This window comes from Balaenoptera borealis, assembly GCF_965194805.1.
Source record: "Balaenoptera borealis genome assembly, chromosome: 3".
NCBI lineage: Eukaryota > Metazoa > Chordata > Mammalia > Artiodactyla > Balaenopteridae > Balaenoptera > Balaenoptera borealis.
In genome coordinates this window covers 121,325,122-121,351,992 of record NC_138866.1, presented here as the reverse complement: position 1 = coordinate 121,351,992, position 26,871 = coordinate 121,325,122, and the positions used below count along the sequence as shown (strand labels likewise).

Sequence of the window (26,871 nt, the reverse complement as noted above, 5' to 3'; positions counted from 1 at the left end):
TCCCAGTCATTGTGCTGACTCCCGTGTACCCATTTTGTGCTCAGTTCCAGTCTGGGACAGACTAGAGGGATGGTGACAGGGCCTATCTCTTGTAAAGTTTATAGCCTGGGGTGGGGGCGGGGGGATGCGGGGAGAACTAACTTCCCAGGGACAGTGCAAAGCCTCAGGAGCCTACCCTACCCTGCAGCTTGATCAGTGCCCCCAGGGGTTTAGAATCAGGCCATCAAACTAGTAAAAGCCAAAGATGGTAAGCAGCCATCTGCAGAAGGGACCTGGAAGTGGACTGAGGGGCCTGAGGGCTGGCATGTGTGAGACAAGGAAAGCTTTATTAATTTCTTTGCCCACTTTGGAAGACAGCCTGCCCAACACCTTGTTGGAAATGAATGCTTCTCAGAGTAAATTCACCATTTGCATTTGGGTTTTCTCAAGCCATGGACAGACAAGTTACCTCTGGGTACCTGGATCAAGGGGCATGCTGCTTCTGCATCTGGAAGACTGAGGATCTCACCTCTGTGATGCTCTGGAGGGCTGCCCTGGGTTCCGCTGTGCAATCCCCTCCTTCCTTACTCTGCCTTGCTCCCTGAGGTGTGCACACGAAATTTCTTTCTTTTTGTGCCCAAGTTCAGGCCCTCCTGCCCCACCTTGACCCACAATGACCTGGCTACTCCTTCATTCAACAGATAAGCACTGAGATCCACTCTGTGCCAGGCCCTGCTTGCGGGCTGGGGGGACACAAAGAGGAATAATTTGTTTATCATGCCTTGGAACCCTAATTCCATATAAGGGCAATCTTCCCAAAATTCGTCCCTAGTTTTTGAGTTTGTGCTGAGAAGGCTGGTAGCATTTCCTTGCTTCTGGAGAAGATTCAGCTCCTGAAAACCCCCTTACAAAGCTCAACTTCTCTTCCGGCTCCTTTTCTAAGGCCTAGTGGGAAGAGGGTGTAGGAGGACGGACTCCTGCGGGCTTCCAGGAACACAGACTACCCGCCGTCCCTGCCCCGCGGCCGCAGTTCGGTCTTCCCAGCGCAGGGGGCGCTGTGCGACGGTGAGAGCCGAGCCCGGCCTGCTTCCTCCTCCTGCGCCAGGGCCACCGCCCATGGCCGCGCAAGCGAAACCGGGAACGGCGGCCAGCAGGGGCGGGGCAGTGTAGCGGCCGGCTGGTCAGGCTCGGCACCGTGCTGGGGCGCGGGGCGTAACCCCCGTTAGGAGCCATGCTCGGCAGGTCTGGGTACCGGGCGCTGCCCTTGGGGGACTTTGACCGTTTCCAGCAGTCGAGCTTCGGCTTCCTGGGCTCGCAGAAGGGTTGCTTGTCCCCGGAGCCGGGCGGCGTGGGGCCGGGGGCCGGTGAGTGGCCGCCCAGCACAGCGGACCCGGGAGAGATCGGCTGGCACCCCTGGGCCCGAACTCTCTGCCTCTCGGGAGTCAGCCGGTCTTGCGCGCTCACATCCTGAGAGGAGGGACCGAGAGGGGGTCTCCACAATGTGGAGAAGGGTTTGGACCAGGCGCTGGGATGCTACTGCTGATCCAGCCCTCCTAGGGCTACGGGGCTGCAGCACCAGAGCTCTCTCATCTTCCAAGAAGCCGCGCCCCACCTCGTTTCTCCTCGGCGTTTATCAGCCCAGAGGTTTTCGGTTTCCATTTTGCCTAGAAAGAAACTAAGGTCTAGGCATAGGAGGTCACCAGCACGCCAAGGGCACTTGGCTGCAGAGAAATGGCAGAATCTTCACCTCAGGGGGCACCTCTAGACTCCCTGAGCTTGAGCATCTCCCTGTTTCCTGGTGGAGATGCACAGGCCCCAAAGGCAGGCCCTCAGGTGCCTGTCATGTCTTCCAGGCCCTGTCTTGCTCCAAATCCTTGAGTAATTCCCTTGGCCCGTAGGCCAGATCCCACATGCCATAGCCTAACAACCAAAACCTCAGAGGATGTGGCCCCTCTGTGACCCTCCTCTAATGAAAGCTGCCTCTATCCAAGGGTTCCTTTCCTGCAGGGGCCACATGGGTCAGAACGAGGCAAGAAAGGAGATTTAGCATTCTGGGGCTCAGAGAGCCCAGAAGTATAGGGTTCCTGGAAGTGTGGAGCAGAGGCTCCTGTCTGCTTTTTGTTCAGGGTTGGGAGAGGAAAGAGAGCAGAAAATAACCTCTCCCAGATTCTGGGGCTTTCTCAGCTTTCACTCCCATTCTGGGCTTCTGGTTCACGGGGGCAGGGACCTGTGGTTCAGATGAATCTCATTTTCCTAGTTCTCTGCCCCGCCACCTCTCACCTGAAGCTGCTTCAAGCGAGGCATGGCCCAGAGGGCATTAAAGGGGGGTGAAGAATTGTGAGCTAGGAAAGAACAGCTTTGCCCTCATCTCTGGCATCTGTTGAAGAGCAATTGATGCTTTATCCCTTTAGGCTAAGGTCCAGTGATGCCACCTGGAGTTGTGCTTTCTCCCCTCACCAGATAGCCTTAGGCTGTCTCCAAAAGGACTCCTTGAGAGCACACTTCTGGGGCTGATAGTAGAGGAGGTGTTACGCCAGCAGCATTCAGTTCAACCCAGCGTGTGTTTACAGATGCCCAGGTACTCCTGGCTTTGCCAGCAATGGGAGGCAATATAAATCAGACAAAAGGATTGACTCCTGCTCAGCCCAGTGAGGAGAGCATCGTGTGATTGGCTTCTCAACTCCAATGACTACCGTCTAGCAGAGAATAGGCCTTGTGAGGGTGAGACTTGGGACAGATTTGTTTTGGTGTATGGGAGGAAGGAACAGTCCTTAACTAGCACCTGCCCAAAGATATAGGAGTAGTATTAGGCAAGGCGAGTATCTGATGGTCCTTAGGGCACGGCACTAAAGTGGAGTGAAGAATTGTGAGCTAGGAAAGAACATCTTAGCCCTGAAAAGGAAGGAGCCACTGAAAGGGGAGGTGGGCAAAAGGTACACTTGACTGAGTTCACTCAGCCAGCAGCTGTCCTGCCAGACCCAGCTGGCATTCCTTGACTACCTCTGCTCTCTTGTCCCCAGATGCACCTCAGAGCTGGCCTTCCTGCCTCTGCCATGGCCTCATCAGTTTCCTGGGGTTCTTGCTGCTGCTGATCACCTTCCCCATTTCTGGTTGGTTTGCCCTGAAGGTAAGGCTGGCTGGGTCAGCCCCCAGAATGGTTGGGCCATGTTGAGAGCTTTGGCATTGGTGGGTGAATTCCCCATCCTCTGCCCCCTTCCCCTAAATATTATCACAGCTCTGTGAAATGGGCTGGACAAGAATTGTTCATTCTCACCTTTCAGATGAGGAAACTGAAGCTCAGACTTGTCCAAAGTCATACTGGGAGCCAATAAGTGGCAGAAACAAGTCTTCCCAAACTCCCAAGTTTGGCGGTCTGAACACTGGCTTTAAGGTGCACACAGATATCTTCCTCCCTTTGGGTTAGGTTAAATTAGAAATGAAAAACACTCAACCTGGCCCAGCAGGTGATGAGTAATAGGAATTCAGGCAGGCCTCGTTTTCAACAAGGGATGGTGCAGATGGGAAAGGATGAGCTAGAGTTGAGGATTGCACCTGAGAGCTGCAGTGAAGGTGGAAGCCTACCCTCGTGCGGCCCCAGGCAACAGCCAGTGTCTCTAGAAAGCTTGGGGTTTGGTGTGGTCTCAAAGGGAGTCCTTAGAAGGTCCTAAATCCTAGTCCCCAAACTGCCACTGAAACAAATATCATGTGACCTTGGGCAAGTCACTGCCTCTCTGAGCCTTCATTTCTCAATTTGGACATATTTCCTTGTTTGAGGACTCCAGGAACCTGAAGTTGGCAAAGCCCTTTGCTCGGGGCTGCTATTAGAGCAGCCCAGCTTTCCCCTTAACTAAGACAAGGGCAGACAGTTTCCTGGTTTGAGTCATGTCTAGCTTCAGATCACACAGGTGAAAGATTTCACTGAGGATCAAGTCAATACAGTATGGCAGTTGAGAGCATGGCTTTGGGAGTCATTCAGAACTGCGTTCAGATCTTCCGTGTTTCACTTGGGGGCTTTGTGATTTTTGAGCACATCAGTTAACCTCTCAGAGCTTTGGTTTTTTCATCTAAAGACAGAGCTCAGGATACCTGACACTGAACAAGGCCAGAGGGAGAGGTGAGGGAGGGACCTGGGGAGACATCATTGCCAGCAGCAGCTCAGTGCTTTCAACCCTTTCCCTTGCTGCTGTGGACAGATCGTGCCCACCTATGAGCGCATGATCGTGTTTCGACTGGGCCGGATCCGCACCCCTCAAGGACCCGGTATGGTTCTCCTCCTGCCCTTCATTGACTCTTTTCAGAGGGTGGATCTGAGGACACGAGCCTTCAGTGTCCCTCCTTGCAAGGTGAGGGGCTTCTTGGCTCCCCTGGACAGAGGGAGTGGGGGCTTATGCTGGGTGTATTGGCCTGTGAGTAGCCATTAGGGGTGAGGAATGAGGAAGATACCAGAAAAAGGGGGAGGGGGCTGGGAGGATATCCGTGATCCATATACCTAAGCCCACGCACTTGGGTATACCATTTTGCTCTTGAGGAGCTAGTGACCAGGCGAGTGGGTCAAGTTGGGTGGTCTCAGTGGGCCTGGCCTCTTTGCACCCCCAGCCCCTCTTTCATGGCCTCCCCCAACAGTTGGCCTCTAAGGATGGGGCTGTGCTGTCTGTGGGGGCTGACGTCCAGTTCCGCATCTGGGACCCGGTACTGTCGGTGATGACAGTGAAGGACCTGAACACAGCCACACGCATGACGGCCCAGAATGCCATGACCAAGGCTCTGCTCAAGAGGCCTCTGCGGGAGATCCAGATGGAGAAGCTCAAGATCAGCGACCAGCTCCTGGTAGGCAGCTCCACACAGGGAAGAGTTCGATGGCTGGCACCTCGGCCCAGCTCTGCCTGCCAGGGCACTTTAGCAGAGCACCAGATCACTCTGGGCCTCAGTTTACCTTATGTCCCAAGAGTGTAACAACTTTTGAAGAGTCAGTGGTCTGGGTGGGACTGTGAGTTGAGGAACAGAAGGTGGCACAGACCATAGGGATCTTGGGCACATCTACCCCTGAGAGGTGAAGGGGCTGGGACGGGGGAGTGGCCTGACACAAATTCTTGGGTCCTGCCCCGACTGCCTGAGGTTTTACTCTTCACTGCTCTGCAGGCATTGCCATGACAACACTGGGCCTCAGGGGCACTCAGCAGCCTCGGGGCAGGCAGGTGGGTGAAAGGAGCAGGGGCCTTCCTGGCCCAGTCACCTTCAAGGGAATTCCATGCTCCTCAAGGCAGCATGTGCATTTTTGTGGGTTTGTGTTCTTTGTTCTGAAGAGAACAAAGGGACCTGAGGACATTTGGACCTTTTTCCTGCCTCTTCTCTGAGTGTGAGCAATTACACTAGCATTCACCTCAAATCCCTCCTGTGACAAGATGGGGTTGAAATACATGCGTGAAGGCATGTCCCCTGCTCCTCACGTTCACCTTGTGCTTTCTCCCGTGTCCTGGCAGGGGACCATGGGTGAAGTTTCCCCTCGTTCCCCTAAGATCTGCTTTCTCCAGGGTTAAAGGACAGGAAGGGGAGTGGGGTAATGCCAGTCCTGGATGTCGCAATCCCTTCAGGAAGTAAATCATCTGGGTGAAATTCCCAAGAGAAGCTCTCATATGCATAGCATTTTGCCTGCCTCAGTGTATCTCTGCTTTACATTTTGCTGCAAAGGCTGGTATTATTGTTTTATTTTGGAGAAAGGAAACTAAGGCTCAGAAATTATTTGACTTGCCCCTAAGAGCTGTGGTCAGGGCAGAGCTGGACCAGAGCCAGATCACCTGCCCCCCACCCTCCAATCCAGTGCTCAGTCTTATACAACTCAGATCACAATTTGATAATTTTTATTCATGAAACCACATTCAGTTTTGATCTACCTTTAGGAAGAGGAAATTGCTCTCGGCCTTGTTGTACATGGCTTTGGTGCAGCAAAGCCAAGAGAGGCCATCTGAGGGAGTGAGTCCCATACCAGGGCATTGGAGTCATGTAGGGCCATTGCCCAGATTGAGTTGGCTCCTGGTAAAGTGGGGTCAGTGCCTGGTTAAAATGAAATCTCAGGAAATCCAGCACACCTCCCTAAGGCCTGTTTCAGGCATACGTTTCTCATTCTTACCGCGCCTCCACTTCTGCGTACTTTTCCTCTAGAGGGATTGCACGCTCCCCACCTCTCACTTGCTGGGCCCTCCTTAGCTGCTTACCCGCGTGCTCCAGGCCAGCCGCTTCACCCCTCACTGCCCCAGCCCAGCCTCCCCCATTGCCACCCCACCCGTCCCTCTGCCACAGGCCTTGCCTCTTAATCCTCAGGAGAAAACACTCTAGGGTGAGAACTCTTTCAGCTTCCTCCAGCATCACCCCTTCAAACTCATCTACATCTGTGCTGTTTTCCTGCCTCACTGGAAGCATCTGCTTCCTCTGCACCGGGCAGTGCTCTGGTCCCAGGACTCGGCTCCCTTCCTCAGTTCAGCCTCTTCTTGCCTTTTTGCAAGGACACATGTTCTCCCTTTGTTCCAGACCCCCTCTAGCTCTTAACCCCTCTCTCCCCTTTCCTTCCTCCCCTCCTGTCCTTAATCTAGGCTTCCCCCACGCTCCTAAGACTGACGTCACTGCCGACCTCATGGTGACCTCCCTCTTGCTAGCACAGGGGCACTTCTCAGTCCTCCCCTTACTTCACCTGGAGGCAGCCTTTGACTCCATGGACCCATCCTTCTTTTATTCTTGGATCCTCTGCTTCCTCGGGCTTCCGTTATTCCACACTCCTGGTTACTCCCTGTTCTCCTGCCCTTCTGTTTCCAGGTTTCCCTCAGTGGTCTGTTCTCACCTGTGACCTCCCAGGAGAGCTTACCCACCTGAGGCTTTTTGCTAACTCTAGACACTAATTATTCTCAACACTCTGATCCAGTCCCACTCTGCCCTGCTTCCTGGCCCCACTTATCCAATTGCGGTTGGCCGTCCCACAGACACCTCAAGCTTAACGTGTTTAAAAAGTCACCATTCCTTCCCTACCCACCCCCAAATCTGTGTCTTCCTCTGTGTTTGCTCTCTGGATAAATGCCCGCATTCATGATCCGTGCAGGAAGCCATACTAGAAACGTGACTCCTCCAACTCCTCACCGCCCTCCTTGTTTTCGCACATCCGGGCAGCCGACAAGCCCAGCGGTTCTATTTCTCTAGTGTCCTTCTGTAGCTTAATAGAGTTTACAGAGTTGTGCCCCTCCCCTGGTGTGTCTCGGCTCACAGCTGCCTCTCTGCCTGACACCGCATCTGCATCACTTTTGCCTGCAGTTTGAAACAACGTCCTACCTGGTCTCCATGCCTCTACCCTCAGCCCCTCCAATCCAGTGTCCACATAGCAGCCAAGAGAATCTTTGCAACACGCAAGACTGCTCTGACACTTGCCTGCTATACTCATCTCCGGGACTCCTTGTGCCTCAGAATAAATCCAAGTGAGAGGGAGTAGCCTCCTCTGAGCCCTCGGCTGTCTCTGGTGTCCCAGGCCACAATTGAGGGTCCAGCTAAATGGAACTGTGGTTCCTCACAGTTCCCCGAACATTCGAGGTGCTCCTTTCTGCGTTTTTGCACCTGCTGTTCCCATTGCCTGGAAAGGTCCTCCTTTGATGCCCCTTCACCTGGATGAGTCCTCCTCCTCCTGGCATCACCCCCTCCTCCCTGCCCCACACCCTCTCCTGATTGCTCACTACCAGCTGCCCACAGCTGGGTTGTAATTGCCCTCTGCCTCCGTCCCAGGCTGGGAACTTCTTAAGGGCAGGCCTGGTGCCTCATGTGCCACCATGGCCATACCAGCCTGCCTAAAGAACGTGCTCTGGAAAGGTTTGTTGAATGAGTGCCATTTCTCCCCACACCATCCTTCAGCTGGAGATCAACGATGTGACCAGGGCCTGGGGGCTGGAGGTGGACCGCGTGGAGCTGGCAGTGGAGGCCGTGCTCCAGCTGCCCCAGGACAGTCCAGCTGGGCCCAGCCTGGACAGCACCCTGCAGCAGCTGGCCCTCCACTTCCTGGGAGGAGGCATGTCTTCAGTGGCAGGAGGTGCCCCACTCCCCGAGCCGGGTAAGGAGCCTCGGGGAAAGAGCGAGGGTGCTCCCCAGGGCGCTCAGCTTGGCGTCCAGCACAGGCTGAACTTTGCTGCTTGTTCCCTTAACCAAGCAGCTTGTGCAGTGCACACCCCGCCCAGCTGTTCAGGCCACCCCGATTCTAGAGCTGACCAGAGCTAAGGCAGTGAGAAGAGTCCAGGTGTCTGAGTGTGTGGAGGCCTTTGGGAGCCTCCATGGGAGGAAACAACAGCAGCCAGAAAAGAGTTTTGGATTCAAGGCTGGAGTAGCTTAGAAATGGGATTTGGGGTTATGGCTAAAAACTCAAGGGCAGCTTCTTAGGAAAATGAGGAGGAAACTGAACGTGGGCCTGAAGAGAGCGTAAGAGGGAACTGCCGCGAAGGTACGGAGGCCACACGTTGACCTTGGCAGCACATTGACCTCCTTCTCTCTGCCTCCCTCCCCAATCCCCTTGGCACCCCCCAGCAGATACCTTGGATATGGTGAACGAGGTTGAGCCGTCTGCCCCTCATGGTGGTGCCAGGTCCAGCCCCAAGAAGCCTGTGGCCGAGGGACTGCTGATGGCTCTGAAGCCCTTCCTGTCTGAGGCCCTGGTCAGCCAGGTCGGGGCCTGCTACCAGTTCAATGTCGTCCTGTCCAGTGGCACTCAGAGCATCTACTTCTTGGACCTCACTACAGGTGCAGCTGCCCTCCCTGCTCTCTTCCTTCCCACCTGGGTTGCTCATAGCCCTTACCACCCATGATCCTTTTTCAGACTGGGCCCTGCTCCTGCCAGCAGTTTAGGGCAAACCCATAGCAGTCAGGGACTCAGATGCCATTTGCGGACACTGACTATCCAGGCCTCGGTCTCACTGCCCTGTCCTCGTCACCAGGACAACTCAGATGGCCGAGCTTCCTGTACCAAGAGCCCCACACACGTTGCAGTCCTGTTCATGGCAGGCTCAGTGCTGAGCTTGTTTTGTGCGTTATCTCACCTACTTATCATCAGCGTATGATTTAGGGATTATCGTCGTCCCCATTTCACCAATTTGGAAACTGAGGCTCTGAGTGGTCACACAGCCAATGGGACTTGAACCCAGGGTATTAGAACTTGAACACTTAACCACTATTTCCACCCCTCCCAGTGGGACATGCTAACCTCTTCTACCCCCTGCAGCATAGTCATCCCCCTACTAATGCTCAGTTTTCTTTCTCCCCACAGGGCAAGGGAGGGTGGGACATGGGGTGCCTGATGCCATCCCTGATGTGGTGGTGGAGATGGCTGAGGAGGACCTGCAGGCCCTGTTGTGCAGGGAGCTGCGGCCCCTGGGGGCCTACATGAGCGGACGGCTGAAGGTGAAGGGCGACCTGGCTGTGGCCATGAAGCTGGAGGCTGTCCTCAGAGCCTTGAAGTAGCAGGTTTGCCTGACTGTCCATAGCCCAGCCCCGAGCCTGGCACCAAGCCAGGGGGGCATCTTGGAGGAGGAGTCATTGACACTGCACCTTGGATTGTTGAGGCCCTGAGAAGTTTCAGGCCCAGCAAGAGCCAATGAGTGGAGGCTGGGAGACCCTGGAGACTGGGAAAGGCCGAGTCAGGCAGCCCTGCCCTTCTCACCCACAGTGGTTCTCTGGACAAGCCTTTGCTGATCCTGGTCCCCTGCCGAGTACCCGGTCTGAGCTGGGTACACAGCGCGATGACAGGAGAGCCAGGCCTGCTGTGCTCTGCTGGCTGCCTGACTGGAGAGCCAGGGCTGACAGAAAACAGCCTGACAGCCGCGGGTTTGGTCCCAGTGTGAGGGAGCAGTGCATGCAGCTCAGGCTCCAAGCCCCAGAAGCGGGGTCAGAGAGGCTGGAGGAGGGAGAGGGAAGGCGGCCACCGAGAAGAGGTCCCTGCAGTGGGAGGGATCTGGGGATGGGCTGGGTCCGCCCCACTGACTGCAGTCCAGGCCCAGGCTGGGGGGGATGGGGACAGGAAAGGGGCTGGCTCCTCCCCGGCCCTGCTCCTGAAGATGTCTTGACTCATCTCCCAGCTCGGTCTTGCATGCCTGACGGACTGGAGCCCAGGGCAGCATGAAGGAGAGCCCTGCTGTTCCTGTGCTTTCCGGAGGTGTGAAAACCTCAAATAAATGTGATGTTTACAATGTATTTGGAGAGAAATAGGGGTAATGGAGGTGGGTCGGAGGATCTCTGAGGTGATGCCCCTGCTGCCGGACCGGGGCCCAGGCCCTGAAGGGTGGCACAAGCCCTGACAGTGTTCTTCAGTCACCCACAGTTCCACTTCCTGCCATGGGTCTCAAAGCAGGCAGAAGCAGGGCACTCTGTTCCTCTTTATAGTCAGGGTAGAGGTTTGGCAGGAAAGAGGGGGTGTGGGTGTGACAGAGCTGGTCTGGCAAACATTAACCTAACGAAGGCAGGGCTGGGGGCTCGTATCACATTCAAGAGAGGGGTAGGAGCTGCTATCAGCTGCCCCTCCTGTTATACCCCTCGTCACTGTTTCCCTACTGTTCTGGCCCAAACCTCAGGGACCCCAGAGAAGGGGGGGGCCTTAGACATCTCGGGTTCTAAAAAATGATGAATCTCACATCCTGGAGAGACTTGTTAAAAAAAAAAAAAAAAAACACAGAAATTTGAGGCTCCTCTTTGAGGAGCAGCCTCTGGCTTGTGCTCTGGCACCAGGCCTTCCCCTCAGGGCCCTCTCCAGCTGCCTTGGCACCAGGCTCCATCCAGTTTGCCCTTTTGTTCCTGCCAGTGCCCGCCTTGGCCTCTTGTAGGTCCTCCCAGCATAGACCAAACCACCATTGGGTTCCGGTTTCAGCCCCAGGGCCCCTTCCTGGAGGGCCAGAGCCCCAGGTTGCTGCCCCTGCTCTGTCCCTCTCTCCACTCCTGGAGGCCGCCCAGCCAGGGCTGCCTGTTCAAAAGCCTCCCTCCAATCCCCACCGGCCACACTCCCGCTGCCCGTGAGCCCTGGTGGGGCGTGATCTTCTCTGCTTGGCCTGGGCTCCCCCTCTACTCTGGCGCTGTCGTTGTGCCTGTTCCCCACTGTGTCTGTCAGGGGTCTTGTGTAAGTGCCCGCCCTCCCTGCTGGACCATGAGCTTCCTGCCTGAGCCGTCCATCGCTGTTCCCTCCATTGCTACTGCACACAGCGCCCCAGGGGGAAGAGGGGAAACCCCAGGCGTCTTCCTCTTGAAAGCTTAAGGGAAACCGAAACTCAGATTTTCTCCGTGGCTGTTGGAGGACCAGCATCACAGGGGCAACAAACTTTTCTAGATGTCTGTGTGGGTGGAGAGCAAAGCCTGCTGCCCGCGGTTAATACCCTCCTGTCGAGGGGAACTCATTCCTTGGTGAAGCCAGCACTCCAGGAAAGGGAGCCCACAGGTTCAAGGCCTCTGAGTTTCGGAGGACCCAGCAGACTTTGTAGTCCCCAGTGGGGGACGAGGGGCACCTAATGGGGCCAGGGTGTGGGGAGGGAGGGGGAGGGCGTCCCTCAAAGAAGGCTTCCTGAGGAGGTGATGCCTGAGACTCACAGCTACATGGAGATGAGAGAAGAAAGGAAATGGGGGAAGGACATTCGGCAGAGGGGAAAGTCCCTGTGAGAGCACAGGAAGAGGCAGTGGGCACCTCCGATTTGGGGAAGTGGAACCTAAAGTCTGAAGGGGGATGTATGCAGGGATTTTGGGGGGAGGGGGTAACAGTAGTAACTGATACCGTGCCAAGTATGCCCCTGTACTGCACTAGGCACTTCCTGTATTTGTTTTCCTCAAGATAACCTGATGAATAGTGATAAATAGTTATATTATTACGCTATATTGATATATAATGTATTATTCTGATGTTACTTTTAAATAAGTATTTAATTTTGAATAAGAGAATTTTAAAAAGGCGTGCTATGAAAATTGTCCCTCACACTCCTGATTCCATCCACATATTTTCAAACAGGAATCCCATGGTATTAGTTTCTTGGTTATTCTTCCAGAAGTTGAGGGTTAAAAAAAATACATTTACAAGAAAATCCAAATATATTACTCTCTGGACGGGGGTCGGTTGTTTTTTGTTTTTTTACAGAAATGGCAGCATAGCAAATACAATGTTGATTTGTTCACTTAACCTTACAGTTGAGGATCTTTCCATATTAGCACACCTAGACTTTCCCTATTCAGTTTTGTAGTTACATAGGATTCCATTGAATGGGTGTATCATAGTTTATTTAACCTGGTTTGCATTGATGGACATTCAGATTTTTTGTGTGTGTTTTGCTATTTCAAACAATCTTGCAGTAATAATCTTTCACATATGCTATTTCACCTGTGGTTGAAGTTCATCTATGGGATAAAGTCCTAGAAAGGAAATTGCTAGGTCAAAGCGTTTCTAATTTAATATTGCCCAAATGCCTTCTCTGGGGGTTATTCTAATTTACACTCCCATTATCAGTGAGTGAGAGTCTGTTTTTCATCATATCCATGCCAACACAATGTGTTTTTAAACTTTTGGATTTTTTGACAGTCTAGTAAGTGAAAAATTACATCTCTGTGTAATTTTTTAAAGTTGTTCAATTGTTTATTGCTTTTTAAGACTTGGATTTTCAGTCCCAGCAAAAGCACAGGGTTTTTGCTGTCTTTCTCCAGCATTTACTTTTTTAAGTGTGATATGATAAAATGCACCCATTTTAAATGTGCTTGATGTGTTTTGACAAATGTGAACACCGTGTAACCACCAACCACCACAATCAAGATATAGAACATTTCTATCAACTCACGTAGTTCCCTTGTGTCCCTTCCCATTCAAGCCTCACTGTCCCCGCCCCCACCCCCCCAGGTCCAGGTCACCACTGATCTGCTTTCTGTAACTGTTGATTAAATTTCACTTTTCTAGAGTTTCATACAAGTGAAACTATACCGTGTGTACCCTTCTGTGTCTAGCTTCTTTCCCTTTAGTGTTTTTGAATCATCTGTGTTATTATGTGTATTTGTAGTTTGTTCTTTTTTATTGTTAGTGATATTCTGTTGTATGGATAGATGTACAATTTATATATTCATCTGTTCATGGACATTTGAGTAGTTTTCAGTTTTGATTATCAGAGCTCCTGTGAACATCTGTCTGTGTACAAGTCTTTGTATGGATATATGTTTTCATTTGGGTAAATATTCAGGAGTAGAATTTCTGGGTCAAGAAACTAACAAACCAATTCCAAGATAGTTGTGCCAACACTTGGTGCTGTCAGTCTTTTTCACTGGGTGTGACTGATGGCTTTGAGCCTCCTTTTGGGTGCTTATTGGGCATATGTCTCCAATATTTTTTCTCACTTTAAAAAATGGCTTATTTATCTTATCGGTATAGATTCGTATTAGCTTTAAGACTTCTTAGTAAATCCTGGATACATGTTTTTTAGCACATATTTGGAATATTTTCTCTCAGTCTGTAGCTTGCCTTTCTAACTTCTTAGCGCTTTATCTTGAAAAGCAGTAGATTTTAATTTTGATAAAGTCCAGTCTACAACTTTTTTTTTAATCCAGGTTTTTTTTCCTAAATTTATTTATTTTATTTATTTTTGGCTGCGTTGGGTCTTCATTGGTGTGCGTGGGCTTTCTCTAGTTGCAGCGAGTGGTGGCTTCTCTTGTTGTGGTGCGCGGGCTCTAGGTGCGCAAGCTTCAGTAGTTGTGGTTCGCAGGCTCTAGAGTGCAGGCTCAGTAGTTAATGGCGCATGGGCTTAGTTGCTCTGTGGCATGTGAGATCTTCCTGGACCAGGGCTCGAACCTGTGTCCCCTGCATTGGCAGGCGGATTCTTAACCACTGGGCCACCAGGGAAGCCCTATAACTTTTCAATGGTTAGAGGTTTTGTGTCCTTTCCTGGAAGTCTTTGCTCATCTTTGCTCAAGGCCTTGAAGATTTTCCCCTATGTTTTCTTCTAAAATCTAAAAGTTTATGGATTCAGCTATTACTTTTAGGCTTGTGATCCATTTTGAGTTACTTTCTGTGTATGGTATGAGATAAAAGGCTGAGGTGTTTCCCCCGCTTCCCTCCCCCCCATGGGTATCCAAATATTCTAGCACTTCTTGTTGAAAAGATATATTTTCCCCATTGAATTACCTCGAAACTTAAATTTTTTCATGTCTCTTATTTTGTGTGAAGTTGAATGTTTTGTAATATGTTTAAGAGCCATTGTGTTTCTTTTTCTGTGAACTGTTATTTCATCTACTTTGTCCATTTTTTTAGTGTTGGTTGTTTCTATTTTTCTTTTGACACCTGGGAGCTCTTTAAATGCTAGGGAGATTAGCTGTTTTTTATATGAGCTGTAAAATTTTTTTAACCCAATTTGTTGTTTGTATTTTGACTTTGCTTATGATACTTTTCCATGAAATTTGACAAATGTATTTGAAATGATATATATTTTATTTTATGGCTTTTAGGTTTTAAGTCATAAGAAAAACTTCCATTCTGAGATCATAAAGGAATTCCATGTACTCCCATTATTTTATTTTTTACATGTAGCTGTTTGACCCACTCGGGATTTAAATGAGCATAAAATATATAGAACCACATTTTTTTTTCAATGCCATGTATTTCTGTTTGTCTTGGGGTCCATATCTGGGTTTTCTGTTGTGTTCCACTGGACTAATGTTTGTCCATGCACTGGGGCCACATGGTTTTAATGATTGAGGCTTCATAAAATGTGTAATATCTGTAAGATTAATACTTTTTAATGCTTCTTAAGAAATTCTTCCTGGGAATTCCCTGGTGGTCCAGTGGTTAGGACTCTGCGCTTTCACTGCAGAGTGTGTGGGTTCAATCCCTGGTAGGGGAAGTAAGATCCTGCAAGCCGCGCAGCCCGGCCAAATTAAAAAAGAAAAGAGAAGAAAAGGAAAAAAAAATTCCTGCCTATTCTTCTTCTTCTTCTTTTGTTTTTTTAAAAATAAACTTTAGAATTACCCAGTCTAGTTAAAACAAATTGTTTATATCTTTATTGAGATCATGTTAAATGTGTGAAGTAACTCAGAAAATTGCAATCTTTATGATACTGACTCTTCCTATCTGTGAACTTGGCATGTTTTTATGTCTTTTTAAAAATGTTCTTCAGAAGTTTTACAGTGTTCATATTGGTCTTGAACATTTCTTATCAAGCTTATTCCCAGGTACTTAACCTTTTCTGATATTATTACTATAAATAAGGTCTTTCCTTTCATTATATTAGCTGATCAGAACGCAATTTACTGCTCTGTAGGAATTCTGTACCGTACTAACTTAATTCTTACCTTACTAACTGTATTTTTATTCATAGTACTTCATCTTCAATATACAATCACCTGCAAACGTCACCTCCTCATTTCAGTGCTTTAAAATGCTTTCTCTTGTGTAATTGCATTGGTTAGCATAGAGGTGGGTATTTTTAAGGTGGAAGTGAGAGGGTATTATGCTGAGGGGAAAGATCCAGTAGGGAGAGAGAGAGGGAGACTCTAGAAGAAGAGAAGGGAATGGTACCCTGAACCCTGATGGAGGGATTAGCTGTGGACGAAGACTGACACCTCCCTCAACCCTGGAGAAAGAAGGGAGGAAATAAGGATGGGGGCAAACCCCACCCCCACCCCTCCTCCACGCACAGCCTAGCACATGGGGATGGGGTGGGGTAGGGGTGCAGCTCTGGGATGTTTATTAACTGTAACGATTTCAAGGGAAAGAAGTGCTAGTGGTAGAATCTTAGTCATTGGGTCATTCACACAGGCCTCACAGGGTTAGCCTTTCGGTGGGGCCTCCAAGCCAAAAACCATGAAATGAGAGTGATGAGGGGGTGGGGACTTGGGGAGATTTGTGTGTTTGAGGGGTAGCTGGAAGGCAAAGTTTTCTGGCTCATCCTGGTGAGTGGTTCTTGATTCCCATCCTAGGCCAAGTGGAGTCCAGCTCCCCAGCCATGACAGCAAGTCGTTTAGTGATGGCCACAGGCCAATGTCTTCAAGACTGACAAAGAGAAGCTGGGAGTGCGAGGTGAGCCTAGAAGGTGGCCAGGTAGGGACAGTCCTGGAGAACTAGGGTGCAGAGCTGAAAGGGAGCAGGAGATGAGTGGTCCACAGATGGGAAGACCAAGGCCCAGAGAAAGCCTTCCCAGAGGGATTTGTGGCATGGCTGGGCCCAGAACCTATGTCTCATAGCTCCCAGCCCATGACTCTTCCTCTACATCAGTGGGGGCCGTGGGGCAGTGGGAATGGCTTAGAATAAAGGGGGTCTCAAGATCCTGGGGCTTTGTGTTGCTCTGCTAAGCCCGACTCCACTGTATGGGGATGGGTGTTGACTGTGTAGGGGTAGACAGAGAGGGACACGTTCCCCATCTGCTGCCCCAGATTCTCTGCCACTAAGCCAGGAGAGAGGCTGGAAAGAGAGAGAGGAAAGGCGAGAAGACGGGAGAAGAACAGAGAGGAAAGGGAGGGGCGAGGGGAGGGAGGAGGCTGAGGATAAAAGGGACTTGCCCACCACAGTCCTCTGCTGGGAGGCTCTTCCCCTGGACTGTGAGTCCAGTGTCCTGCCATCGACTTTCCAGAGCCTGGCACAGTGTCCGCCATATAATGGGCACCAGCAACTGTTTTTTATTTTTTTATAGTTATTTCTCTTTTTTTCCTTTATTTTTTATTTTTTTGGCTGCATCGGGTCTTAGTTGAGGCATGTGGGATCTTTCGTTGTGGCGCGGGCTCTTTGTTGTGGCGCACGGGCTACTCTCTAGTTGTGGCGCGTGGGTTTTCTCTCTCCAGTTGTGGCACGCAGGCTCCAGGGCGCTGTAGATGGCGGCATGCGGGCTCAGTAGTTGCAGCGTGTGGGCTTAGTTGCCCCACAGCATGTGAGATCTTAGTTCCCCGACCAGGGAGTGAACCCGCATCTCCTGCATTGGAAGGCGGATTCTTAACCACTGGATGATCAGGGAAGTCCCAGCAGCTGGTTTTTAAAATGGACTTGTTGAATAAGATGAAGCAGCATTAGATTTACCAAGGAAGATGGAGGTAGAGAGAGACAGACAGAGGACAGAGGGAGACAGGTGGGGATAGGGAGAGAGGAGAGACAGAGATAGAGATGGAGGGAGAGACTGAGAGAGAGGGAAAGATAGAGACAGACAGACAGGGAGGCTGGAAGATGAACAAGGAGAGACAAAACAGGGAGACGGGCAGCAAGAGGAAGTAGGAGCCAAACCGCTGTGCCTGCCACAGGGCCCAGAACAGGGCCCTGAGAGTCACCCTGGAGGGGCCAGAGTCACCCCTGAGGAGCAGAAGACGCTAGTGAGGATGGCACCCACGTGGCCTCCCGGGCGCCTTGTCCTCCTGGTCTGAGTTTCCTCCCCTTGAAGGGAGCCCACAGAAGCCCAGTCATGAGCTTGTGGCACCATCTTGTGGCAGTTTGGGAGATGGCTGGTTTTCTCTTTCCAGATGTGCTTGCAAGGGCTGGGAAGGATCTTGGGACAGAGGAGTTGCCACTGTGGAGAAAAAGTGCAGAGCAGAACCAGAGCCTGAGGTGCAGGCCTAGGAGATGCTCACCTTGCCTGACTTTCCCCATACACGTTCACACATACACACATCCCTGTGTGCACCCAGGCCCAGGGCAGGCTGAGCGGTGATGGGGTTAGGGAGGGAAGTGAGGGACAGGAAAGTGGGAGAATTTGGCCAGGAGAATTGGGAGAGGTTGACCAGAGTAACCAGGAAACTGCAGATCATGGAGCTAAATCTGCGAAATGGGGCTAATTACATCAAAGACCATTTTAAGACCTTCCTAGGATAAGGTGCTATTAGTTTTGGAGGTTCCTCCCCCAAATCAATTATTAAAATGCACAGAATTGCTACATTAAATATAATATATTACTGTAAAATAATATGAAGTGATTTTCGTAAGTTTGCCTTGGAAATTATTTGGCTAAGAGTAATTCACTCACAGTATAATTATCTGCAAGTTCTCAGCACTCTGTGGGCATTCGTTTGCATTCTGGAAGTACTTGCAGAGTTTAAAAAAATCTACAAATTATTTTCAAATAGAATGAAGTTCTTATGAACACTAGATTTAATAATTAAAGAAAGTGACACAGAATTAATGACATAAATTAACAGTTTATGACAGTTTGTAGGCATTTGATTAAACATTTATTCATTTGGGTTATTCTGTAGTTTTTGCATTTTGGAGTCAGACTTTTCTCAGGTTTTAATCATTTATGTAGGTTCCTGAGAAGCTCTGGAACTCTGGGCACTGTGTCCCTTGGGACTACCTTACCTGAACAATTAAGTGGCCCTGATAATACCTACCCTATAGGAGAGCTATAAAGAATAAAAATGGGATAATATATGAAAGCATTAAGCACAATGCCCAGTAAACTCCAAGCACCCCATAAGAATTAGTAGATGTCATTAAATATATCTGCACACATGCATAATCCCCTATTCTTTGAATCATTCATTCTAAAAAATTGTATTGGGCACTCACTCTGTGCTAGACAAGGCAATGTCACAGGTGTTGGAATAGTAGTGAACGAATAAACCAAGATGCCTATCCTTGTGGAATTTACAGTCTAGTTTGGAGAGCCAGACATAAACAACAAGCATTAAGAATAAGAAAGGACATAGGTACCACATGAGGGCCTGCTCATCCGGAACTGATTTTTACACCCATGCTGAACGGGATACTGGGCTGGGAAGAACTGCAAACAGCCTCGATTATCCAAACTCAGCTTTGGCACCTTAAAAACCCAGTCTGCGACTCAGGCACAGAGGATGAAGGTTCCAGAGGGCAGCTTATGCTGATACCAGCTCCCCTGATCACTGCCCCTTCGCCTAAATATACATTATTTAAAAAATAATAATAAAGTCATACAGTATGTTAGAAGGCCACCGGTGCCTTGGGAGAGGGCCTGGCATGTTTTGGAGCAGCACGGAGGCCAGTGTGCCTGGAGTGGAGAGCGGGGGTGAGAGTGGGAGATGAGGCTACAGGTGAAAATGGGGCCAGCTCATGTGGAGCCTTGTAGCCATTGTAAGGACTCTGTGCAGTGGGATGCGGCTGGAGAGTTCTAGGAGAGGAACGTGGGGGACTGACTACAAACAGACAAGGGCCAGACCACATATAAAAACAACTCTGATCCTCAACCTGCAGCAACGTGCCAGGAAACCAACCCCTTATAAACAACAGTCAGCCCAGAAAGCCAGCCTGCCAGAAGTCAGACTCGCAGGAAGCCAGCCTGCTATCTCGAGTGACAATCCAGGAAGCAAAACAATAACTTCCATAACAATCAGCCCCCAACAGTCAGGACTCGATTAATAACTCACAGCTTCACTAATTTTTGTCCCTGCTTCCAACTTGGGACCAACCAGAGAAAGCCAAATATGCATCCCTAACCAATCACATAGGCTGCCCCCTTCTGGTTAGCCCGCCTCCAGCTCCTGGGGCTCGCAGCCTCCGGTCAGGGCACACCTGAAGCCTTCCCTGTCTTCCACTACAGAGCTTTCCACTCCTCTGCCTGTCTTTGAGTCTCTGCCAAAACAGAGCGATGGTGGCTGACTCCCTTGACAAGCTCCAGAAAAACAGACTTTGCTTTTCTCATTTGGCTGGTCTTCATTTATTTCCACAAATGACGGAAACTGCCTTACATTATAAAAGCTGCTGAGAACAGACTGTATGTAAAATAGGGAGACCCATTAAGAGGCCGGCAAGAGATGATAGTGGCTTGGACCAGGCTGGCAGTAGGGCAGGCGATTAGAAGGGGTTGGATTATAGTTATGCATATTTTATTATTTTTATTTTGAAATTATAGATTCACTAGCAGTTGCAAAGAAATGCACAGAGAAGTCCCACGTGCCCCTCTCCCAGCCATACTAGCGTCTCATATAACCACAGAACCGCATCAAAACCAAGGAACTGACATTGGCATAATCAATCAAGTTTACTCAGATTTCACTGGTTATACGTGCGCTTGTGTGTGTGTGTGTGTGTGTGTGTGTGTGTGTGTAGCTCTACACAGTTTTGTCACGTGTGTAGCCTGGAGTAACCACCACAGCAATCAAGATGCTCGATGGTACCATCACCATGAGATCCCTGGTGTCACCCGTTTATAGCCACACCCCTCCTTCCTGTTCCTAACCCTGATAGCCACTAATCTGCACTCTATCTCTGTGATTGTGTTACTCAGGATCGTTGCATAAATGGAATCATGCAGTATGTATTCTTTTGAAGTTGGCTTTTTCACTCAGCCTAAGTCCCTGGAGATGCATCCTAGGTGTTGCACGTGTCAGCAGTTCACCCCTTTATTGCCGAGTGCTATTCTATGGTGTGGATGCACCACAGTTGGTTTCACCTTTGCCCCTCTGAAGGACATCTGGGTAATTTCCAGGTTTGGGCTATTACAAGTAAAGCTGCTGTGAACGATCGTATACAAGTTCCTCCATGAAAATAAGTCTTCATTTCTCTGGCATATGGCTGGGCCCTTGTTAAGTCTGTTTTTAGTTTTGAACTGCGTATATTTTAAGGATAGAGCCAAAGGATAGCCTGATAGATTGGATGTGGGCGTGAGAGAAAAAGAGAGGGGTGGTTTGAAATGGGCTAATGCACTTAGTGCTGGAACATAGTGAGGGCTCAGTAAATGTCAGTCAGCTACACAAGTGACAGCAAATACAACCCAAACCATGGGGAAATGAAAAAACCCGTGAGACACGCCACAGATGTTGCCTGAGAAAGCGTTAGGACTCACTCAGAGGGCACTTGGTGTACAGAAACCCCTTTGATTATTTGCACGTAGAAGTGAAAGAGGAGTTTCGCTTCCTCTTAGGATGTAGAAAGCCACAAGAAAATGTCACTCCTATTCTGACAAGAAGAAGAAGCCAGGTAATTTGCAAAACTATAATTTTTAAAACCCATCAGAGAACTGAGCTCATCATAGACAACCAAGAGAATTGAATTCCAAAGAGCCCAAGGGTTTTGCCTTGGGGAGAGCATGTATGGGGGTGGGGAGTTTTCCCCACCTCCCAGCTCTTTCCCAGGAGGAGGATTGGAGGCAGAGCAGTAGTGGGAGAGGGAAGAGACCCCCTTGGTGGCACAGACGTGCAAGGAGTCACTGGCTGCTGCTGCAGGGCAGGCTCACAACCTCACCTTCTTCCTGAAGGAAGTTCTCTCAAAGCCACTGTGTGAGAGGGGGGCGAGGGCAGGCCACAGCAGACTTGGTCCCAGGGCTGCTGAAAGAGAGGCAGAAAACTAAGATCCACTGCTTCTGGGGGAAGGGTAAGTCAACGCACTCACTTGTCCCTGTGGGAGGGGCAGGAAAGGTTCTCCTGTCCAAGACCCACAGACGACCGTCAGGAACACTGTCAAGGCCCACCTGAGCCCCAGGTGCGCAGGCTCAGTGAGGCTGGGCCAGGAGGACCGAGACACAGCAACAGCAGTCTACCACCAGGGGGCGAGCAAGAGCATGTAGAGGGACCCGCTCCGAGGTGGAGGCAGGCAGGGACCTCTGAAGGCAAACAGCGGGGGAAAAACCCTCCAGAACCCAAGGCTGTCTACAAGAAACCCATCTTAAATATAAAGAGCTAGTTAAAAGTAAAAGAATGAAAAAAAGACGTGCACTGATCCAAAGCTCAAGTGTCTATATTAACACGAGACAAAGTAGACTACGGAACAGAGAATATTTCCAGGAATAAAGAGGGGCAATACATAATGATAAAGAGGTCAAGTTCATCAAGAAGAAAAACGACTTCAAAGTATATGCACTGGAGAACAGACCATCAGGATACATACAAGTACGACTGATAGAACTGAAAGGAGAAATAGGCAAATCCACTTGTCTCTCAATATTTGATAGAATGAGTGACTAAACAGAAAATCAGCCTGGCTATGGATAACTTGAATAACACTATTAACCAACTTAATCCGAATGACATTTATAGGATTGACTCCACCCAACAACAGCAGGATGCACATTCTTTTCAAGGCATATGGAACTGCACCAAGCCAGACCATATGCTGAGCCATAAAACAAGTCTCAACAAATTAAAAAAAATTAAAATCACCCAAGTTTGTTCTCTCATCATAATAAAATTAAACTATAAATCAATAACAAAAAGATATCTGGAAAACCCCAAATAGTTGCAAATTAAACAACACATTTTTAAATAACTCATGATTCAAAGAAGAAAAAAACCATGAGAGTAATTAGAAACATTTTAATTAAATGAAAGTGAAAACAACATATCAAAATTTAAAGCAGCACTTAGAGGGAAATTATGGCGTTACATGCTTTATATTAGAAAATAGAAGAGAATATGGCTGTTTAGGTAGAGATTTCTTAGATAAGATAAACAGTACAATCCATAAAAGAAATAAAAACATGATTATATTGGCTTTCACCAAAATCAAAAACTTCTGCTCTTCCAAAGGTACTGGTAAGAAAATGAAAATACAAACCACAGATTGGGAAAAAATATTTGCAAAACATATAACTGATAAAGGATTTGTATCCGGAATAAAGAACTCTTCCAACTCTATAATGACAGACAAGTCAATTAAAAATGGGCAAAGGATTTGAACAGAAACTAAATCAAGCATGAGATATGATGGAAAATATGTATGTGAACAGATGCTTAACATGGTTAGTCATTAGGGAAATGAAAATTAAAACCACAACGAAATACCACTACATACTTGCTAGAATGGTTTAAAAAACACACACACGATACGAAGTGCTGGCAATAGCCACTTCGTGGAGCAGTAGCCGCTTTGGAAAACAGTTTGGCAGTTTCTTGTACAGTTAAACATAACACTTACATGACTAAACCTAATTCCTAGGTATTTACCCAAGAAAAATGAAAATGTACGTCCACTCGAAGACCTGTAGGTGAATATTGACAGCAGTTTTTTTTCATAATGGCCCCAAACCGGAAACAACCCAAAGACAGATCTTCTGATAAATGGAAAAACAAATTGTGGTCCACACAGTGGAATACTACTTAGCAATAAAAAGGAACAAACTACTGATACATACAACAACATGGAGGAGTTTCAAAAACATTATGTTAAGAGAAAGAAGACAGATACAAAAGGCCACATACTGAATGATTCCATTTATATGAGATTCTGGAAAAGACAAAACTGTAGGAACAGAGAGCAGATTAATGGTTGCCAGGGGATGGTGGGTGAGGGTAGAAAATTGACTACAAAGAGGCATAAGAAAACTTAAGGTGATGGAATATTTTACATCTTGATTGTGGGGGTTTTTTTACGACTGCACATACTTGTCAAAACTCGTCAAAATGTATGCCTAAAATGGGTGAATTTTACTGGATGCGGATTATTCCCTAATATGCCTGAATTATATTTCAAAAGTGAAAGAGACAATAGCTTTGAATCAGAAATAAGATGGCCTGGGGCTTCCCTGGTGGCGCAGTGGTTAAGAATCTGCCTGCCAAAGCAGGGGACGTCTGTTCGATCCCTGGTCCGAGAAGATCCCACATGCCGCGGAGCAACTAAGCCCCTGTGCCACAACTACCGAGCCTGTGCTCTAGAGCCCGCGAGCCACAGCTGCTGAAGCCCGTGCACCTAGAGCCCGTGCTCCACGACAAGAGAAGCCACTGCAATGAGAAGCCCGCGCAGCGCAACGAAGAGTAGCCCCCGCTCGCCGCAACTAGAGAAAGCCCGCGTGCAGCAACAAAGACCCAACGCAGCCAAAAATAAATGAATAAGATGGCCTTTGATGTCACTTATTCTGGAAATAGAGTCCTGCGCCATCTGGTGGCCTCCAGGGGCAGTGACAGTCCTATTTGCTGGCTGAGAAACTCCCAGGCTACCGGGACCCCAGACAGAGGCCAAGGACCCACCTCTCTTGTTTGCCAGGGGTGCGCTGCCAGCTGGATCAAGCCCCTTGGGCCCAGGGTTCTGTTGCCCAGGTCCCCGCAGGCACTGTCCCCAAGTTTTTGGGGGGTATGCATATTGATACAGCAAAGAGGGAATTCCGCCAGGACTTAACTATTTAATCAGACGTTGCCAAGCCCAGCAGGGAGAAAGCAGAGAATGTAACATTTAAAAACAAACAAACACTTAAGAACTTCTCAAAAAGGAAAAGAAATGACAAATTATCAACCTAACGGAGTATTCTAGCTGACCGCAAGTTTCCAACAAGCGGCAATTATTCAAGCTGTAGCCTTTTTGTATTTTTGCAAGCTTTGCACACCTGCTCCATTTTATTTTCTCTGCTTCCTAAGAGGGGCACTTAGGACCATAAAAAGGGAATGTTGTGTCCAAATTGCCTGGATCCAAATATCAGGTCCAGTTTTGCCCCAGCACAGATCTGGGGCACGGGAAAGCATGCCAAACACTGGGTGCTGGACAATTGTGGGCAACGCTGACAGCATTAGGCAACACCATAATACAGGGTTCCATTTGCTGGCCTTTTATCCAGGGTTTTGTATCCATTGCCAAAGTAAAACTGGTCTGTGGTTATCATCATGAAGGTGGGTAGGGTAGCACGCTTATCTTTGTCAGATTTGAGTGTCAGGATTACGTGAGCTTCGTAAAAATCAATTCAGAAGCATAAAATCCATCTATCATTTCCTCCATATGCTTGGGAAAAGTTGAAATAGAGAAGTAGAAATGACCTGTTTTTCCAGTTTGAAAGAATTCATGAGAATACTCTCTACATCTCGGATCTATTTTAGAGATGACCTGTAAAATTTCTTCTGTAGTTATAGGTGTTTCACTCATTGAGTCAATTTTGGCAATTTACAAATATATTCCTAGAATATTTTTATTTAATGTTGAAACACTAATTAATAAGCATGGAGAACGTATGTACTATTCTCTTAAATTTCAAAAGTCAGGGACTTCTCTGGCGATCCAGTGGTTAAGAATCCGTCTTCCAATGCAGGGAACATGGGTTCGATTCCTGGTTGGGGAACTAAGATCCCACATGCTGTGGGGCAAATAAGATCCCACGTGCCACAACTAAGACCCGACGCAGCCAAATAAATAAATATTTTTTAAAAAGTACATTAACAAAGGTCATCTCCATAGCTGTGTTAATATTTCCTTTCTAACCTTACATTTTGTATTATTTTTCTTGATTAGACCAGTTGATGGGTTGTCTATTTTAATTTGCTTCTTCCCATAAAGAACAATCTAAATATGAATTCCACTACTTCTAGGAGGAATTATGCTTCTCCTTGCCCAGCCACTTTTTGAGCTGCTGTTTCCAGGAGTCATGAATCCGGAGAGCTGAGGAGGAAGGAGATGAAGGTTTGAACAGTGACCTGGCTGTGCTTCAAAGCACTGGCATGTGGCTTCTTGTCTGGTTTCAGATGCCTTTGAGGATCTGGTGGAAGCCACGCCCCTGTCTCCAGAAATTTGCCTGCGTTTGAACCCTGGCTCTCCTATTTACTAGCTGAGGGAACTGGGGCAAGTTACATGACTCTCGATGCCTCAGCTTCCCCATCTGCAAAATGGGAATAATAACAGTGCCTTCCTCGTAGGGTCATTGTGAGGATTAAATAGGATAACCTTTGTATAGCATTTAGGGCAGAGCCTGGCCATGGCTAACTGTTCAAGAAGTTAAACATCATCATCATCATCATTAGTGGTATTCTCCTGCTGGCTCTTTTTCTCCCTCCACCCCCAGGAGGTACTTGTGCTTCCCCACCCCAAGGGCCAGATCTGAGGTGGCTTCGGTGAGCCAAGGCACACTGTGGGGTGATGGAAGGTTGCCCCCACTAGGAGGAGGAAAGGAGTGAGGAGTTAGGGGGGTTGTGGTGGAAGCAGGCAGAGGAAAGAGGTCGAGACAGCTTCCCCCAGACTTGGGAGATGGGGGCCATGGCTCTGCTAGTAGCAAGGAGGGTGTCCTGCTCCTGGTGGTGCCCTGAGCAGGTATGAACCTTGAGGGACACGCTGCTTGGGTGTCCTTGTGCCCAAGCTTTGCAGGAAGTGGAGACACCCGCCCTCGGGGGTTCAGTCAACGAGCCTGCATGCAGTGACTAGATGGGACCGAAGACTGCAGGGCCCCTCTCTGATGTTCTGGGCCTTTTGAGGCCTCCAGGGTGGGAGTAAAATTACTCAGGACATTGAATTTCCCACCTGGTAGCCAGAGGCTCAAAGTGGATTAAAATTTATTTAGAAATTTTTTTTAGAAATTTTTTTTTAAATAAGTGATTTCACATAGCCAGGGCATATGGGAACCAAAATCCATACCTGCTTCCTCTGCCTTCCATACCTTGAGTTTCTTTGTTAAAGCTTTTTCAGGACTTTCTCACTCTTAGAAAGTTCTGCTGCTATTTCCAGGGTGATGTGTGTCAGATGCACCCTTGGGTCCCGGGTTCTGGCTGCTCTCCTCACCCAAATCCCCGGACTTCAGTGAGGTTTCCAGGGTGTGGGCACTGCCTCTCATTCTCCTTGGCCATCTGGTGCCAACCCTGCCCGCAGACACTGCCTGTAAGACTAAATCTGGGGGACAGCAGGGGTTGGTGGGGACACATGCAGGGCTTCCCAACAAATGCTGTGGTTGGGTGTGTACCCGATGCAGCCACAGTGAGAGCAGCTGGGGAGGCCCCATCCCTGGGCATGACCGGCAGGGCTCAGAGGCTTTGGAGGACGGCCTTGGTATCTTGACCATGAAGGGGAGATGCCCGGTGGGAGCTGGGGAGTGATCCCCCTGCCCCAAGCTGGAAGGGCAGATGTTGTTAACCTCACTCAGCCTGAATCAGCAGGGCAAGCAGGAACCTTCCTCAGGAGGCTGGCCCAAGGGGTGGGCACCAGGTGTGGGGCCGGTGCAGGTGCCGTGGAAGCAGGCTGAGGGACCTCCAGTGCAGAGGGGAGGGGCTGGGCGCACAGGCACTGCTGTGGACCAAGAGAGA

The 26,871-nt window shown here is 49.1% G+C and overlaps 1 protein-coding gene across 6 annotated transcripts; it reads left to right on the top strand.

Moving 5' to 3' along the window:
* Positions 1–1,069: 1,069 nt before the first annotated feature.
* On the top strand, positions 1,070–25,028 carry STOML1 (stomatin like 1). Of its 6 annotated transcripts, none has more exons than XM_082387393.1 (7): positions 1,070–1,343; positions 3,000–3,106; positions 4,173–4,322; positions 4,576–4,806; positions 7,864–8,059; positions 8,530–8,739; positions 9,263–25,028. In XM_082387393.1, the coding sequence occupies exons 1-7, from the start codon at positions 1,211–1,213 to the stop codon at positions 9,454–9,456; spliced, it is 1,221 nt and encodes a 406-aa protein (XP_082243519.1). In that variant the 5' UTR covers positions 1,070–1,210; the 3' UTR covers positions 9,457–25,028. The 6 variants fall into 6 exon arrangements, with proteins under 6 accessions (XP_082243519.1, XP_082243522.1, XP_082243521.1 ...); XM_082387395.1 differs by having other exon boundaries at positions 1,073–1,343; positions 4,603–4,806; XM_082387392.1 differs by having other exon boundaries at positions 1,073–1,343; positions 8,527–8,739.
* The last annotated feature ends 1,843 nt before the right edge of the window (positions 25,029–26,871 follow it).

Excerpts from the sequence above, each read along its gene's own strand:
- STOML1 (XM_082387392.1), top strand. The coding sequence starts at position 1,211 with ATGCTCGGCAGGTCTGGGTACCGGGCGCTGCCCTTGGGGGACTTTGAC. Across the intron at positions 1,344-2,999 it reads CGGCGTGGGGCCGGGGGCCG|ATGCACCTCAGAGCTGGCCT; the intron begins GTGAGTGGCCGC and ends TCTTGTCCCCAG. Across the intron at positions 8,060-8,526 it reads TGCCCCACTCCCCGAGCCGG|CAGATACCTTGGATATGGTG; the intron begins GTAAGGAGCCTC and ends GGCACCCCCCAG.